Below are 18,974 nucleotides of genomic sequence, written 5' to 3' on the forward strand. Positions count from 1 at the left end.
CCCCCCCCACCCCCCACCCAAAACTTAACAACTAATAGCCAAAACTTAACTCTTGTTTGCTGGAAGCCTTACTGATAACAGAAACAGTCAATGGACACGTATTTTGTACGATATATATATTCCATATTGTATTCTTACAATAAAATAAATTAGAGCAAAAGAGAAGGTTATGAGGGAAATCATATGGAAGAGACGCTACGTTTACTGTACTGTATTTATTGACAAAAAAATCTGCATATCAGTGGATCCACACAGTTCAAACCTGTGTTGTTTAAGGGTCAACTGTATTTTATTGAGACAAAAAGGTCTGAAATAAACACTGGACTACATAACTGCCTGGAGCAGGAGTATCTCTACACAATACCTGTATTCAGTTTCTAGGTCACACAACCAATGGTAAGTCCATGAAAAAAAAAATGCCTGATGAAATCCTATCGAGAGGATAGGATACGACTTTTCTGACCAAAAATGAACAAGTGGGAATTTTGCTTCCTCGAGTTTAAAGATGCAAGGTTGATTGTTCTTTATCTGACGGCAAGCCTTCATGCTTTGGGTCTGGGGGTTACATTTCTAACCAGAATGTTCTTGCTCTGGGGATGACAGCCATTTCCTCACTATGTCAGCTGCTTATCGGTGAGTTCATGCCTTCGTTCCCTCAAGGTCAGTGAGTGCTGGGTTAGCACTGGAGGGTAACGATGGGGACACGGAGGTGTGTCAGCGTATAGGAGGGACTGTGTGTGTCTGGGGCAGCACAAAGGGCTGACGAGGCAGCCACCATAGCCATTTGATTCTCCTGAGGCTATCAGGGGTGTCCAGCAACCTCATCATTCTTCAGGGGAGATTTCTGTTTCTTTTCTTTAGCTCCTTCATAAACCTTCCCCCTGACACACAGCAGATGCTCTCAGAGTACAGCTAATTACTGGTTAACAAGCTGACACACTCTAAGAATTTGGTGTGCAATAAAGGAGAGAAAGGGCAAACGTAGTGGGCACTGACATTCAAGGTGGTGTCAGACAGCCTTCCCTTCTCACGGTTACTATAGACCCCCCCAAACGTTTCAGGTTACAAAACCTCTACATTGACCCTGGAAAGGAGGACTGTTATTTTTATTTATTTCTTTTTTAGATCCAATTCTATTCACCACTTGGCAACAAATAGCATACTGGAAGCAAAGATAACGGTCTAGTCACCGGGAACTTCGTTCATCTGTGACATTGTTTGCGAGACCACCCCCCCCCCCCGGGGGACCCCCTCAGAGCCACTAGGATCTACACTCTCTCTCATATTGTGTCCTTCCCATGTGTGTGTGACTGTGGCAATAGGCTGCAGCTAATAAAGATGATGACAGATGGGAAAGTAAGACTTTGCTTCTATTAATGCCCAAATTTATGCTCCTTTGGTTGGGTCCTTGTAGCAGGCATATGTCTATTTGAGTCTGTGCATGCGTGGGAAATGTATATACATAATCTGGCATTATTAACAGCAACAGTATCGCTACATTATGGAGCTACAAAAGGAGGTTTTACTACTTGCCATTTTCACGTCAACTAAAAGGATCTTTTTATAAAGCATAAGGACAAAAAAATGGGTTTTCTGTTTTGATATAATTTCAAAATGTTTCTTTCCACAGAGATGCGATGGGCTGGTATTTATATTATCAGTTCTCTCCAACCCAGGCAGCAATTATATAGTTTGGGGGAGAGATGTCAATGACACCATCTTTGTGAGCGGACATTTTTTTTCTCATGCTTGTTTTAAAGAAAGAAATGTCTGTTTCCGACACTTCAGGGGGATGGCTTCAAACGCCTGTAACTGTGTTTAATCACACACGCTAAGGTGGTCATTTTCGGCCACAGGTGAACACTAGTGGGTACTGAGATCCCTGTCTTGAGTCCACAAAGGATTCCGCAGCTGCCCGGGTCTGTTTCCCATACCTCCGATCTTGGCATTGAAAGCAATTCCGACTGTGCAGTGAGAGTTGTTTGCCGCGGCCGCCACTTCTCCAGCACAGCGGGTCCCATGCCTGCAGGGAGAACACACACACTTGCTCAAGTCCAACGCTCCATCGTACAAACTCAAAAAAACATCACCGCCACCGTTCAGACTTCAAAGTGGTGAAGGATGCAGCAAGCCGTGGATGTGTCTGGAACCTCTACCCAATTGGCACATGGCCTGTCCGCTACATATTTTTAGCATTTCATTATAGTCTGTTTTGGATTACAGGAAACCTTCGTTCACGAGCATAATTTGTTCTGGAAACCCGCCTGTAATCCAAAGCACTCGTGTATCAAGACAGATTTAAAGAACCATTGGCTGAGTTGTGATCATGTGACACTTTGGCAGCGTCACATACTACTTGTATTATAAGACATCGCTTGTTTATCAGGTTAAAATTTATTAGCAGAATTTATTTAAAATTTATTATATGTTTGCTTGTCTTGCAGAATACTCACAGAACAAGTTACTTGCATTCCAAGGTTTTACTGTATACTGAGAGAGATATTTACACATATGTATATATAAAATCTCCTTGAAAGTGAAATTAAATGGAATGTTTCTTTGTAGTCTCTAAACTTCCATTGTCCAATATGGTAACCACCAGCCACCATGGCTATTCAGTACTTGAAATATCACTAGCGTAACCTTATCTCAACTTTCTTTAAATTTAAGAACCAGTATTCAATTATTACAAAATTTAAGAATGTCGCTATAGGAGACTCTACTTCTTAAGCTGTAAACTAAAATCCAGATCAAGTATCTCCAATGAAAAGCTATCATCTAAAATGCAATATTCTATAAATACACACTGGATTTCTAAGATTTGATATGAAAAAACAATGTGAAATAGTCCACTGATACTTGTTTTATATACATGTCACGGATTATTTTATTTAATAATATATATCGTCAATATTTATTTCACCTGTTTCCACCATTTTACGGCTTTTGAAACATGTGGCTACTAGAAAAGCAAACCTCTTTTTCTGAAAAACAATCCTTTTACTTCTCGCCACAGTGACTTTGTGTTCCTTGATCAGAAAAATCCATTATCAGCTGAGAGGACTTCTAAGATCATCCTATCCAAGGATGGCAGAGAAGTTTCAAGTGCAAAGTATATAATCTGTGTAAAGATGTTGACCTAACACTGTGGTGAGAAGAATTCTCAGGTATGGCTGAGCCCAGAGAAAGGAGGCTAGGGCCGATGACCACTATCTGGTCTGGATGCAGAAGAGGGATGTAATAGCCACTATGGCATATTTGTCATTGCCAATGAAGTCCAAGGCTCACTCCTTTGCCCTCAGTTTTAGAGATGAGGGTGCTTAAGGAGGCCCTGAGATGTAGGGGCCCGGGCGGCTCAGTTAGTTAAGAATCCCAACTCTTGATCTCGGCATAGGTCATGAAATCAGGGTTCATGAGTTCAAGTTCCACATTGGGCTCTGCATTGATGGTGTGAAACCTGCTTTGGATTCTATCTCTCCTTCTCTCTGCCCCTCCCGGCACTTGTGTTGGCTCGCTCACTCTCTCTCTCTCAAAAAATAAATGAATAAACTTAAAAAAAAAAAAAAAAAGAGGCCCAGAGATGTAAAGAGATATGTTGAAAGCAGCCCAACAGTGCCCAAATTCTATGTCATGACTTTTTACTCTATAGCGTAGACCATACTCATCACGGGTTGTGACTACCATCTGTGCAACTGTAAACAAGTGACTGCGCATGATGGACAGGTACACACACAAGTTTATACAACAGAAAAATACCCTGCTTCATCCACTCAGCAATGTCATGCACATCTTCCTATGTAAATGTTAGTCTACATATCATTTAAATGCTTACCATTATCTCACGTCGTCTTTTAAATGGTGCAGCCTGCCCCTCCCCTAATCTTTCACAAGTCACCTAGTCCCGAAAATTCACCTAGTTTTCCACTAATATTAACAAGGCTATGAAGAACAACCTTGAGCATTTATATAATTTTATACCTTGGGATAAATTCCTAGGAGGTGAATTATTCCATCACAGAGTACAGAATATACCATCAATTTGTTCAGAAGATTAAAGTAATAAAACTAAACCTCAAAAAACCCCTGCAAGATGGATAAATATTATTACAAAACATCAAATTTTTGTGCATCACACACAAAAAATACCCTAAGCCTACCTGAATGACAATATGGAGAATGGAGAAAATATCGAGTGAACCTGTGTCCATAAACCCCTATGAATGAGTTTTTCAATCTTTTTCATTCCTGCCAATTGGACGTGACAAATGTTATCTCACTGCTGCTTCCCTTTTTATCCCCTCAGATTACATTTGATGTTGTACATCTTTTCAAATATTTATTAGCAATTTCTCCTTTTTGCTCTGTGAATAACATTTTGATGCCTTTTGCCCATATCCGTTGCATACACATTTTCAGATGTGCTATTTGGAACATAGCAATCCTATGGCAATTTTAGGTCATTCTACCCAGTAATTAATTTTGATGTACTCACAATTATCTTGCCGTTCTGACATTTCACTGTTCACTTTAATCATCAGATAAATGGTCCATTTTTAAAGGAAAATAATATCTCTTAATATTTTTAATGTTTATTTTTGAGAGAAAGAACATGAGCAGGAGAGGAGCAGAGAGAGAGAGAGAGAGAGAGAGAGAGAGAATCTGAGGCAGGCTCCAGGCCTCGAGCTGTCAGCACAGAGCCCAACGCAGGGCTCGAACTCACGAACTAAGAGATCTTTACTTGAGCTGAAGTTAGAAGCTTAACCAACTGAGCCATCCAGGTGCCCCAGAAAATAATATTTTCTTTTGTAAAGTATTATTGCAAGCTAACCACCAATTTTACCCCTGAACCTAGCAATTATTTACCTATGACTTCATTAGTCTCTGAGTGCATATCATTGCATGGTATAAGTTATTATTTTTTTCCCTCAAATGTCAAATTCCCTTTGTGGGTCTGTTGTTCTTATACTTCGTTGTATCCATTACTAATTAAGGCAAGTGCTACAGTATCATGAGGATCTGATTTTAATTCTCCAACTGTTACTCAGAAGTCCATTGTGACAACCTTGTCCATTGTGTCATGGATTTGATGCTTTCTGCAGTTTTGTCAACTTTTATTTTATTTAGGATGGAATTATTAAATCTTCCCAGTGAACCTATTTATGAATATATAGTAAAACTCTAGGAATCCTACAGCAAAAACAAATTAAAATAAAGATACAGGTTAATAATTAAATTATATACCTTTCTGGTCCCTTGGGAAACCTTTTTGGTCAAACATTCCTATCAGTTATAGCTTTTATAAATACAATATAGTTATGTTTTCTTTGCATCCAGGCTATCTTTGTCTTTAACTTGAGAGTAAATGCATTTACAGTGACTGTATCCATTGTTATACGATATATTTATGTTTATTTCTGTATGGATGTCATACATACCGTTAGCTAGTGCTTCTCATAGCTATTTTATCATGAACACCAATCACAAAGTCTAAAGCCATCAATACTTTTTTCAACTTTTCCCAAAGTTGGGATTTTAACTTTTAACTGTGATTACTCACTCATAAGTTCCCCATGATTATAGTTATACATTTTTTTTTTAACTTTTGAAACTATCCATTTGTGTCTCTACTTTGAATAATCAATGTTTGTTTGCATTTACCAATATCCTTTGCTCTATTTGTTTTGGTAGTTCATAACACCCTTTTGGGATCACTGATTTCTTTCTGAAGAACATCCTATAAATGTATCCATCAGAGAGTCTTTTGTTAGCCTCAGAAAATGATTTTATTGTTCTTGAAAAAGAATTTCACTGGGTATATACTTGTAGATGACCAGCACTTCAAAGAGGCTATTCCACTGTCTTCTAACGTCCATTGTTTCTGGTGAGCAATCAGCCACGTTGGCAATCGAGTTCTCTCTGGATACTTTTCAGATCGTCTCTTTGTCTTTTCTATTCCATAGGTTCATTGAGATGTTGTATATTGGGATTTTTATTCTTTCTTGCAATTCCTAAAGCAGTGATTTAATGCTTAAATCTTGAGAAGTCTCACCTCATACCTTTGAAAATGACCTTCATCTTGAATTTCACCTTCAGACTTTCCATACATTTTTCTCTCTCAGCTGCTCTCTATGTTACTTGCTTAGTTCCATATTTCACTGTTCTTCAGCCATGACTAACTTGCTATTTAATCCACTCATGACATTGCTCGCATGGATCATTATGGTTTTTTTTTTTTTAAGTTCCTTTTCGAACTCACCTGATTAATTTGAATAGTCTCTTTACAAATTTTTTTTAATGCTTTATTTATTTCTAGGAGAGAGAGAGAGAGCGTGAGCAGGGGAGGGTCAGAGAGAGAGGGAGTCACAGACTGAAACAGGACTGACTAGCAGTCAGCACAGAGCCCGACGCGGGGCTCGAACCCACGAACCGCGAGATCATGACCTAAGCGAAAGTCGGACGCTTAACCGACTAAGCCACCCAGGCGCCCCATGAATAGTCTCTTTAAAAAAAAAAAACAAAAACACTTTTCAATTGAATGTACTGACACATACATTTCTTGGTATGTGTGAATTATACATAATGATTCTAAAATATGTGAATCTAATTCTGTTGTTTTTGCTGCTGCACTGTTTTCATGGTGATGTTTTTCCCATGTGGTTGGCAAACTGTCCACTTAGGAGGCTTTTATCTTTGTGAATTTTTAGAGGATGGAAGGAATGATGCATTACGCTGTTTTATGCAGAAGTCTTTTCTCACCTTAGTGAACCAAGGTCTTATCTCCTGCCATCCCTGTGCTTTTACAAATCCAGCTCTAGGCTGGCTGGCATCGCCTGAGAAAACTCTCAGAGTGTACCTATTGCCTACGTAGGTTATGGTTTCGAACTTTCTCAGAGAAACACTCCAGCTATCCCCTTAGCTCAACCATGTACTAAAAATTTCTTTACTATTTTCTCAGGAGTTTTAGATGTGCTACAGTAGGAAAGATTTAATTGAATATCTTTTCTACCATATTATTTCTAAAATGTAAGAATTAACTTGGCTCTGTATTCCTCAAATGCAATAAAGCCCTGCACATATTATGTTCATTGTTAATGTACAGTGAATTCTCCTAAGTGAAGAACAGAGTGACTATTTCCTTATAAAAACATTTCTTATAAAGATGTCTGTATATTGCTCTATCTTGTGAGCAATGATGAACCATTGGGGGAACAGAGAAGTTATCACTCTACTGCAGAAGCATATATTTCAAAGACGAGTTAAATAATACATTGGAATAAACTGTAATTGAGGGTCCAAATTGCTAGCCTGGCGACATTCCAACAGCCAGGTGACAATGATCATTACCCCATGTAAAGTACTAGTCATCTTTTGTATTTTTATATCTTAGCTGGATTCAGTGTTTTGACACGGATTTAAAATAGATCAGGGGCACCTGGATGGCTCAGTCGGTTAAGCATACGACTTTAGGTCAGGTCATAATCTTATGGTTCATGGCCTTGACCCCCATGTTGGGCTCTGTGCTGACAGCTCAGAGCCTGGAGCCTGCTTTGGATTCTGTGTCTCCTCCCCCCCACCCCTCCTCTGCTCACACTGTCTCTTTCTCTCTCTCGAGAAAAATAAACAAACATTAAAAAAAATTAAAATTATAACATAGATCACAAAACAATGGATATCATCATGACCTGTACAAGTACGTCAACAAGATTACATTTATTCCTTCTCTGATCTCACTGATCAAGGAGGTGAACAAGGGTGATCAGCATTAAGAATATTCATGATGTCAGTCAAATATAAAAGTCATAAGAAAGACAAAAGTTGGTGTTTCAGCTGTATCTTTCTTCAGAGATAACAGAGTGTAAGCATGTAGAATATTTTCAGCCAAAGAAAACAGTTCTAGTAGATTTTAGTCCAGAAAACAATATTCTCATTATACTACATTCTGACCCACAGAACCTAAACATGAATTTAGTAGCCAACTTCCATGCAACACCCCTTGGAAAATTAGCTATTTAGCTTCCTTGCATATCATCATGATAACACTAAGACACATTATTTTCTGACACCACAAAAGATAATCCAATGATATACACAATAATGGATATTTAGACCAATGGCAACTTGGGCATCACTTAATATAAAGTGGATGTAGACTAACTAGGAAGTAAAAAGTGCATCACTTCTCTGATTCTCTTAAGTGTCTTATCATTGTGGCCAGAACCCTAGTACGTGAAAAATGTTCTATCACATAATTGTCACTTGAGTAAACCATTATGGCTCTTAAAGAGCATCTCGATAAAGAGAACATGATGGTCTCTGTTCTACCATTTCACGTTTTGTCATCTCCTACAGGATCTGTTCCCAACAATAAACCACTGAAATGAAAGGTTTCTAGAAGTTTCACCTGGGGTCAATGATGGAAAAGAAGGCCAGTGAGATCAGAGCATGCCTACTAATTCATGCCCACAATATCATGAACTCATACAGGGGAGGTGAAGGGAGTCTAGAATATAAATTCATAGTGGACTCTGGATCTTGCTAGGTGGTAAAATAATGCCTTCACGTATTCTCTTACTGTCCCATAGCCCTAGTGTGAACTGCTCTGTGAACTTTGTTTCTTCTATACGAGTTAGTGGGGACAGAAAATATTAACGTGCTTGAGCTCTACTGCAGATCTGAAGATGCCAGTAAGCTAAGCCACGAATCCGAGACATCAGGTCGCATGCAAGAGGTCTACGGTTGCCATCGCTTTGCTTGAATGTCAAAATTCACGCCATAAACCAAGCAATGGCATCTTGGAGAAACACTGTTTTCTCTTTATTTCTTTCTTAAAACAACATCTCCAGCTGCTCATGGCTTCAGTCTACTCCCTCACTGTTTCTATTCCCTTTTGACATCTGCTCTGCCCATTCTCTTTGGCATGTTCTCATTTTGTTTCAATTTGACTGAAAACCTTCCATTTCAAAAGCTCCCTCGGAAGGGGAGAGGAGAGCGAGAAATGATGCATATGATGTGTTTTTATCGCTTAGAACTGATGTTTGCGATGCTCACATTGTTCTTGATAATACTACCACCTTATGCTTACATCGCGCTCTATAGTTGTTTTTATGGAGAACAAGCAGAGGGTTGCCGGAGGGGTTGTGGGGGGGAGGGGATGGGCTACATGGGTAAGGGGCATTAAGGAATCTACTCCTGAAATCATTGTTGCACTATATGCTAACTTGGATGTAAACAATAAATAAATTTTAAAAATTTTAAAACATTAAAAGAAGAGAAAGTTATTTATTTATTGCGTGTGTGTGAGAGAGAGAATCCCAAGCAGGCTCCACGCTGTCAGCGCAGAGCCCGACGTGGGGCTTGATCCCACACACTGTGAGATCATGACCTGAGCCAAAACCAAGAGTTGGACACTTCACCAATGGAGCCACCCAGGTGCCCCCACACTCTTCAGTTCTTTCAAATATTTTAATCTCATCTGATTCTCACTGCAACCCTTTCAAGTAAGCAAAATGGGGATCACTTCTCTAGTTTTACAAATGAGAAAATTCAGTCAGTCAGATGGTGATTGGAGGGTAAAAAATGTAGTGGGGCCAAGACTGTATCTGACTCTGACCCCTTATGTGAGGTCTTTTCACTATTCTGGCAATAGGCACAGGAGCCCACATCCTTGGCTCTGAATGACTGCCAAGATTTCATGCCTTTTGCACGCTACCCTACTTATTCCATAAGGCAGTTAGTGTTAACTTCATTCCTTCATTACTATTGATGATGGGATATTTGACAGTATATTGTATAGAATCCCCCTAATAAATTATTCAAGATGAGGTAGAAGGAGAAAATGTGGGGAGTATTAAAAATGAAAACTGAAGAATAGAAAAGAGCTGAAAACAGATTAGTGCTCTGTCTTCAATGAAAATCTTCACCAAACCTCATGAAAAAGTGTGTGTGAGGGCAGAAAGTTAAATTAAACATTTTTTGAAGTAAGAGATCACAGAGTCCATTTTTTGGTGATTAGTTTTTGTGAGACAATTAAGACACTAGCCTCTGAAGTGACTGCAATTATACATAGTCCCTGAGGCTCCTATAATATGAAATTTTTTATTATACAAGGAAGGAATTCAGAAAAACTCATTCCAAGTAACTGCTATGGACTGAATGTTTTTAGCCACCCCCACCCTCCATTCATGTGTTGCACCCCTCATCCCAATGTAAGGATGTCTGGAGCTGGAAGCCTTGGAGAGGTTATTAGGTCACTAGGGTAGAGCTCCCATGATGGAATCAGAAACATGATTCCTTTCTCTCACTCTCTCTACCAAGTGTGGAGACAGTGAGAAGGCAGCTATCTGCAAGTCAGAAACAAAAACCTCACCAAGAACTGGATCTTGGACTTCTCAGCCTCCAGAACTGTGAAGAATAAACTTATTGTCTAAGCCACCGAGTCTATGGTATTTAATCACTGAAGCCTCAAATAAGACAATCACAAAAAAATAGCTACACAGAATAAGATATTCAGAAATACTCTGACAGCCTCATATTGAAAAAATCTTAAGCATGAACTCTAACTTATGGCAGCTCTTTTTAAATTTTTTTAAACATTTATTCATTTTTGAGAGTGAGCAGGGGAGGAGCAGAGAGAGAGGGAGACAGAATCCGAAGCAGGCTCCAGGCTCTGAGCTGTCTGCACGGAGCCTGACACAGGGGTCGAGCTCACAAACCGCAAAATCATGACCTGCACTGAAGTTGGATGCTTAATCAACTGAGCTACCCAGGCGCCCTTAAAGTATGACAGCTCGTATACTTAGCAACAGACATTCTGAATCCTCCTCTTGGTCTTCAGAAGAGATACAATATTTAAGGAAATTAATAAAAGTGAGCATTCATCAACTGCTCCAAAGTCTAATAGGTATGTTACAGATAAGAAAGTGAAAAATATATTTTATAATATTAACTAGTAATAGGCCAACAAAGAGTTAGCATCAGATATATCACATGTAAATGACTAGCAAAGTATTCTAAAAAGCAGAATATTTCTTTGTGAGGTTAAAAATTACTGTTAGCTTGACAGACACAAACACATACACACAAAGTACATATAAAAACTTCGTGAAATCTGAATAAGATCTACAGGGTGTATTCATGCCAGTCTCCTGGTTTTGAGATTTTACACGAATTACATAAGTGGTTATCAATGGGGGGATCTAGACAAAGGGTGTAGGAGACTTGTACTATTTTTGCAACTTTCTGTGAACTTCTAATTATTTTTTTTAAGTTAAAAAAATCATTGTAGGCCTGAAGAATCTCCAGTTACTTACAATATCGTAAATTCAAGACAGGTGGTAATTCAAGATGGGTATTTTTGTCAGAACACAAAATAATGACAATAAGATAAATAAAACTCAAATGGTCAGTATACTGCTTCTCTAAAAATGTTTAGATTTTTCACAAATTTATTTTTTAAACATCTTTAGGTTTTTTAATTGAAGTAATAATTAACATAGTGTTCTATCAGTTTCAGGTGTACAATACCTGATTCAACAATTCTGTACATTTCTCAGTGCTCTTCAAGAGAAGTGTACTCTTAACTCTTTTTATTTACTTCACTCATCACCCCCACCCTCAATACCCCCCTCTGGCAACCACCAGCTTGTTCTCTGGATTTAAGTCTGGTTTTTGGTCTCTTTTTTCCTTTGTTCTTTTGTTTCTTAAATTCACCATATGAGTGAAATCATATATTTGTCCTTCTCTGACTTATTTCACTTAGCATTGTACCAGGTCTGTCCATGTTGTTGCAAATAGTAAGATTCCATTTTTTTAAATGGCTGAATAGCATTCCACTGTATGTATATGCCATATCTTCATCCATTCATCTATCGACACTCTGGTTGCTTCCATATCTTGGCTATTGTAAACATGGCTGCAATAAACACAGTGGTGTGTGTATCGTTTCAAGTTAGTGTTTAGTTTTCTTTGGGTAAATACCCAGTAGAGAAATAACTGGATCATATGGTAATCCTACTTTTAATTTTTTAAGGAGCCTCCATACTGTTTTCCACAGTGGCTGCACAAACTTACATTCCCCCCAACAGTGCATAAGTGTTTCTTTTTCTATACATCCTCGCCAACGCTTGCTATTTCTTGTCATTTTGGTGTTAGCCATTCTGACAAGTTAAGGCGACATCACATAGGGGTTCTGATTTGCATTTCCCTGATGATTAGTGATGTTGAGTATCTTTTCGTATGTCAGCCATTTGTATGTCTTCTCTGGAAAAATGCCTATTCAGGTCCTCTGCCCATTTGTTCTGCTTATTTATTTGTTTGTTAGTTTACTGGTTTTGAGTTGTGTTAAGTTCTTTATATATTTTAGATATTAACCCCTTATCAGATACATCATTTGCAAATATCTTCTCCCATTCAGTAGTTGCTTTGTCATTTTGTTGGTGGTTTCCTTTGCTGGGCAAAAGCTTTTTGTTTTGGTGTAGTTTATTGTTGTCTTTGTTTCCCTTGCCTTAGGAGCTTTATCTAGAGAAATGCTGCTAAAGTCAATGTCAAAGAAATTACTGCCTATGTTTTCTTCTAGAATTTTATGGTTTCAGGATTCGCATTAAATGGTCTTAATTCATTTTGAGTTTACTTATGCATATGGTATAAGAAAATGGTTCAGTGTTCCCAGCACCGTTTGTCAAAAAGATGGTCTTTTCCGCATCTTATATTCTCACCTCTTGTAGATTAATTGACCATGTAAGTGCTGGTTTATTTCTGGGCTCTCTATTCTGTTCCATCGATCTGTGTCTATTTTTGTGCTAGTACCATACTCTTTTGATTACTACAGCTTTGCAGCGTATCTCACAATCTGGGACAGTGGTTTCTCCAGTTTTGTTGTTTTTCAAGATTGCTTTGGCTACTTAGGGACTTCTGTGGTTGCATACAAATTTTAGGATTTTTGTTTTAGTTCTATGAAAAATGTTGTTATTTTGATAGGGGTTACTTGAGATCTATAAATTACTTTGGGCAGTATGAACATTTTAACAACATAGGTTCTTCCAGTCTATGAGTATAGTGGGTCTTTCTATTGGTTTGTGTCTTCAATTTCTTTCATTAGTGTTTTATAGCTTTGGAGTATAGGTCTTTTATCTCCTTAGTTAAGTTTATTCTTAGGTATTTTATTCTATTCGGTGCAATTGTAAATGGGACCGTTTTCTTCATTTCCCTTTCTACTTTATCATTATTAGTGGATAGCAATAAAACAGGTTTCTGTATGTTCCTTTTGTATTCTGAGGTTTAAATGAATTCATTTAACAGTTCTGGTATTTTTTGGTGGAGTCTTCAGAATTTTCCATATCCAGTATCAGATCATCTGCATTAGTGAAGGTTTTAGGTCTTCCTTACCAGTTAGTTGTCTTTTATTCATTTTTGTCAATATACCACTTTAATAATGTTCTCTCTCTTTTTTTAAATTTTTTAAATGTTTTTACTTACTTCTGAGAGAGACAGAGACAGAGCAAGCAGGGGAGGGTCAGAGAGAGAGGGAGACACAGAATCCGAGAAAGGATCCAGGCTCTGAGCTGTCAGCACAGAGCCCAATGTGGGGCTCGAACCCACGAACCACAAGATCATGACCTGAGCTGAAGTCGGATGCTTAACCAACTGAGCCACCCAAGTGCCTCAATAATGTTCTCTTACCTCCACCATTTTCCCTCTTCTTTATACTCTTGCAAGCCTAGACCTTTGACATCTCTCTTTTTATGTCTCCTTCTTCTATCTACCCAAGCCTAGGAAAATAATGTATTCATTACTAACTGAATTCATTGTTAACTACGCTAGCCTAAACATAAAAGAATACATAGCTTGGTTTATCAGAAAACTTACGTCTTTAGCTTACTCCTGTTGCTTTCTCAAATAAAATATTGCATGCAGTGAGGTATACACATATGGGAAGCTATGTGTATGTATACAGTCCAGACAAAGATCTTAGCCACCTGCTTATTAACCTAACTCTCTTCTTTACCCTTATCTTAAGGGTCAACAATATCATCAAAGCAATAGGGTACGAGAGATCCGCGTTGATTAAATATACTAATCATAAGGGAGTGGGGCCCTTTTCTCTGGCTCACTAGTTCTCTATAGATTTATCTATTATGCTTTTCAGTTCTTTTTATTTTGATGATTAGTTTTCCATGTGATACATGAATTTATTTCTATGATTTAGTTTGCCCATGCTTGTTTATACTTCCTAGTGATTTCATGGTGCTATTCCTCCCCCACTGGGTCTATTAAGAGCCCACAACTCTACTCTTTCAGCTACCTAACCTCTATCAGAGGGTTCTGTTTACTGTCTAAACCTTAGACTAGTTTTTACTCTATGTAGTTAGAACTTTGGGAACACCCTGATCTCATTTTCCACCACAAATGGAAGACTGCAAAATCGTCTCCCTTACCCCTTGACTATGAATAGACAGAAATTAGTCATTCCTGCTGATTCATTTTAGGTCTGTTCTCAGTGAGCCAGGAGTCAAGTGTTTTCTCTTCAAAGTTCATAAATGTGGATCTGGAAGCTCCAACTTGTCCTTGAAATTGGAGGGCACAGCATGATGCCCATCTATCCCACTGCTTTACTGGGTTAAGTATTATCTCAAATTCTGGAAAATAGAACTATAACACTTTCTTGCTATGTAAACAGCTAATTCTACCCAGAATATGTTGTTACTTTCTTGAAAATTATCAAAGAACCTCCCAAGAAAGATTTTATATAACATTATTAGTCCCTTCTTCCCTCCTTCCTTCCTTTCTAGAGTCCAGATAATTCACATCCCATGTCCAAGCATCTTCTAAGCAAGAGGCATACAAAGTTGAGTAATATGAGGGTAAGGTCCCTTACAGTTGGCAGGAAGATTCTCAGTAAAGAATGGACAAAACCTTTTCTCCTTATCTGTGAGGAAATTACTTTGGTTTAACTTTCTAGCTCTCTTCCCCTTGATATCTGGCAAATGTGGGATATCACTGCTTATGGTAACGATGAACCCTGGTTGGTAAATTACCATGACGGGGGAGGTCTGTGGCCAGGATGTAGGTTGGACATACAATGAGAAGTCTTGGCTTTGGGCTTCTGAGAGTAGATACTAGAAACGGAGTGTGGTTTTCCTTGTGTGTCCCCTGGAAGCTAGATTTATGGACTCTTGCAAGGCGTATTGTTTCTGATAGCATGGGACTTTTAAGGCAAAGGGACTTTTCTACCCACTCACATGGCTCTCTCTTGTACAAGTGAGGAGTCATTTGGGCATGGAGGGGAAAGACAAAGAGTAAAAATTAGTCCTGGGGCTGGTAAATACCTCTGCTAAAGAAATACAGCTGATATTGGATTACTGGTACATTATATTCTTATCCTCCTAATTACCACTCATGAGTTCTAGGAGTTCAGCTGACCACCAATTAAACCTACGACCACTGATGGGTGTGTAGTGAGATTTATGCAAGTAATTACCAAGTACCGAGGTATCTGCTAATCAAGGTTCATGTACAAGGTTTATGTTAGAGGAATTTCTGCTCCAGGGGTTCAGGCTTGAAGTTGGTGTTTGTGAAAATGCTTGGTATGCAATCTAAACAACTTTCTCCTCCTTACACCTGAAACGATTTTCCTATAATTTTGCAGCATCATAATTAAAAGAAAGTTTCATAATTAGAACTCACTAAAGCATGAAATATGAAGTATATACTGAGTGTATATGCCGAGAGACTGGAAAAAGATCTATAAAGATAATGAAAGAAATAATGGCCTGTATCAAATTATAATTTTGATTTTTTTGTGGTCTGTTTCTTTCCATACATATTTCTCGTCTCCAAATGTATCCTGAAAACCACGTTGTACGTATAATTCTAAAGTAGCAAAAACAAGAGACCAAAATGCTGGAATGTACTCTACACAGACAATATTTCAACTTTACCGGTACTCCTAAATACAGGTAAACATCCAAGTTTATGAATATTCTTATAATGACCTAGTTAACTACACATAATGAGACTATTCTCATGTACTGGCCCATAATTAATTAACTTGTCTGAATCATTCGTTCAGCAAATATTTATTGAGTACCTACCACATGCTGAGGAAAGAATTAGTTATGAAGGATTCAATAGTGAGAAAAATAGACATGATATAATTTAGTTTCAATGAACTCCACTGGCCTGGAAATCTTGAATAACAGGCAATAATTCACAAGTCTTTGTTCATTTAGTAGTAATCTATTTAATGGTTCTGCTTATATTTGTTTTTCCTAAAATATTCAAGTAAAGATACCATTCAGCAACTATACACTGTAAAACAGGCTAAAAATATTCGTCGTTTTGCTCAAGATCTGTTCGTGACTAACTGATAGCAAAAGGTGATATTATAAGCGTCTGACTTCACTTTGCTTGAGCCTGCTTCCAGATTACAAACCAACTGTCAAAACACTTCTCCAGACTTGAGTCTTACTTTGCAGGGAATAAAGAGACAAAGTAAGGGACTATTACATAATCCTCTTTATTTGAAATGCAGGTAATTGGAATATGGAAGTGCGAGACCAACAATAAAGGAATGCCTCCCTCCGAAACATAGATTTATCACATCCCTAACTGCATTTTAGAACATGCCTATCTTACTTAGACGCGACACACGGAATGGGTTGATATGGTGATGGTACTTGCATAAGCATGCGCACAGACATGGTAACTATTCTAGACTTTACAGAGGACAAATATAGTCTCTGTCACATATCCACACCCCTAGCCCTGGCTCCTTTTGAATCCTTAGAAAGAAAAAACAAACAAACAAAAAACATTCTTAGAATCACCGGGGCAGAGGTGACCCGTAGCCCGTAGCTTACTCACCTTTGGTTTCTAGGCATGAAGGGTAAACACAGTCATAGCCACTTACAACTTCTTGGGAACCAAGAAACATGCTTCTGCCTTTTCTAACTCTGCTTCCTATGATTTGATATTGATGCTGAATGCCGTTTTCTGTAAATCAATCGCCTCAACAAAATATAATGTATCGTTCCTACACACTGATGTAATAATTTCCATTTGGATGAAGGCTTAATACGATTTGCAATTTAAACATCAAATCAATCAAGGTGGTAAAGGGGCTCAGTAGGTTAAGCGTCTGACTCTTGACCTTGGCTCAGGTCATGCTCTCACTTTTGTGAGATTCAGGCCTCGCATCAGGCTCCGCGCTGGGCGGGGGGTCTGCTTGGGATTCTCTCTCTCTCCCTCTGCCCCTCCCCTGCTTGTGCTCCCCCACCTCAAAAATAAATTAATACATAAATACATAAACAAAAGGTGGTAAGGACCGCTTATTATTTGCCAGGTAGTTTTATTTACCAGATACGTGAGTTTACATATTTAATTTGATCTCTCCAATAATCTTGCACACACTACATGTACCTTTATCTGCATGTTATAGGTAAGGAAACTGACATTCTTATGGGTTAAATAACTTCACCCCAGAAATACAGGTAGTTTACTGCAGAAGAACATGAACGCAGATCTCCTGATGCCACATTGTGGAGGCTCCACAATAGTGAAAGCACACTATGTTTCCAGGCAAACACGCACACATCCTGTGACATGCGTACACTTAGCAGGGCCGACCAAAATAATGAGGACTTGAGACTTTTTCTGAGAGGAAGGCTCAGAAGTGGCATCTTTGAAGCCCTTTGGATCACTGCCCCCTGGTCATTTTCTTTAACCGGGTATCATGATTATTAGGTTCCCTAACTGAGCAGGTAAAAAAACAAAAGATACTCACGGACGATCCCGTCACTAATGAAATCCCTGCTGACTCAAGCATCCCTATCCCGTCCAGAATTTTATTTCTCTGCATAAACATAAAATGCAAACAAACAATACGAGGCAAATCAAGCAAATCAATTGTCTAATGAACTTTCAAAAGACTCAGGACCTCGTACCATCACGGAATTTCAGGACAGCTTTAATCACACTGAAAGCTGGGTTGGAGAAGAATCCATAAGAGGGAGACTGAGTAAAAAGGGAACAAAGCTGGCAACGGGACGGTGGCTTTGAAGGAGGGTGATTTGTCAATAAAATGATTCCAAACAGCCCTTAGGAAACCGGTAAAACTTTTTCATAAATGGAGTCTGTTTATGGCTCCACTAAAATTCAAATTTCATAATAATACAGGAAAACTACAACTTTCAATATGATTCATTTTTATTTGCTATAAGAATGGCGATCGCTACATGTGCCGTTGGATAATAAACGACACGTATTTTCATCATTTTAGTTTTATTGTTTAGAATAAAACACCATTTTCATGGCGCGTTACAAGACTCCGGCCGCAATTTAAGTGGATTCATTTTTAACGGTTTCTACCTGCCCCCAGCACCTACTCATCTCAGTAATGAGCCTCTCCTGGACGGCTTCTCCACTGCGGGAAGGCTGCGGACTAAGTAAGACACTAAGGAACTTGCTCCCCTCTCTTGGGAGAGCAGAACAGTCACAGAGATAACTGAGTCCCTGTCGCAGCTGCTTTGGCTTGCAATCTTGAACTTTGAGGTATACTCTGTACAGGTTCCTTTCTACGCTCGAAATGCATCTTTCTCAAGATGGACCGCACAAGCTGTTTATATCACAACAGTTATCCGTGTGATATTCTCCCACCAATACAAGGTGATAATAGAAAATGTCAGGCCCTGAACCACGTGCCCAGTGTTGGCTCTGTTTCCCTTGAGGTATTCCTGTGGTTTCGCAAGCCGAGGGTAAGGATTGTATTTCCTTAGTTGACACATTACTTGCTTTGGCTAGGTGTGAGACCACACTTAGAGACGAAGGGGCAGCTCGTGGCTGGAAGCCATTATGTCTGGTTTTCTTTATTAAATTTAGACTTTGGGACATAGCGAAACTCCTTCTCATGTCCCAAGAGAGGGGTGCTCATAGAACGGCGCTGGGTGATATTTCAGGACTTCAGTCACATTCCCTCTCAA

General features: G+C 38.8%; 1 protein-coding gene across 4 annotated transcripts in view; it reads right to left on the minus strand.

Annotated features, from left to right (window-relative positions):
* Nucleotides 1–18,974, minus strand: part of PCSK5 (proprotein convertase subtilisin/kexin type 5) — a 462,552-nt gene that overhangs the window by 290,126 nt on the left and 153,452 nt on the right. For all 4 annotated transcript variants that reach the window (XM_077759370.1, XM_077759369.1, XM_077759368.1 and 1 more), the window contains exon 6: nucleotides 1,935–2,023. In XM_077759370.1, the coding sequence (XP_077615496.1) occupies nucleotides 1,935–2,023 (89 nt within the window). The remainder of the gene's footprint in view (nucleotides 1–1,934; nucleotides 2,024–18,974) is intronic.

Source organism: Crocuta crocuta, unplaced genomic scaffold, assembly GCF_008692635.1.
Source record: "Crocuta crocuta isolate KB4526 unplaced genomic scaffold, BGI_CrCroc_1.0 scaffold41, whole genome shotgun sequence".
NCBI classification, from domain to species: Eukaryota; Metazoa; Chordata; class Mammalia; order Carnivora; family Hyaenidae; genus Crocuta; species Crocuta crocuta.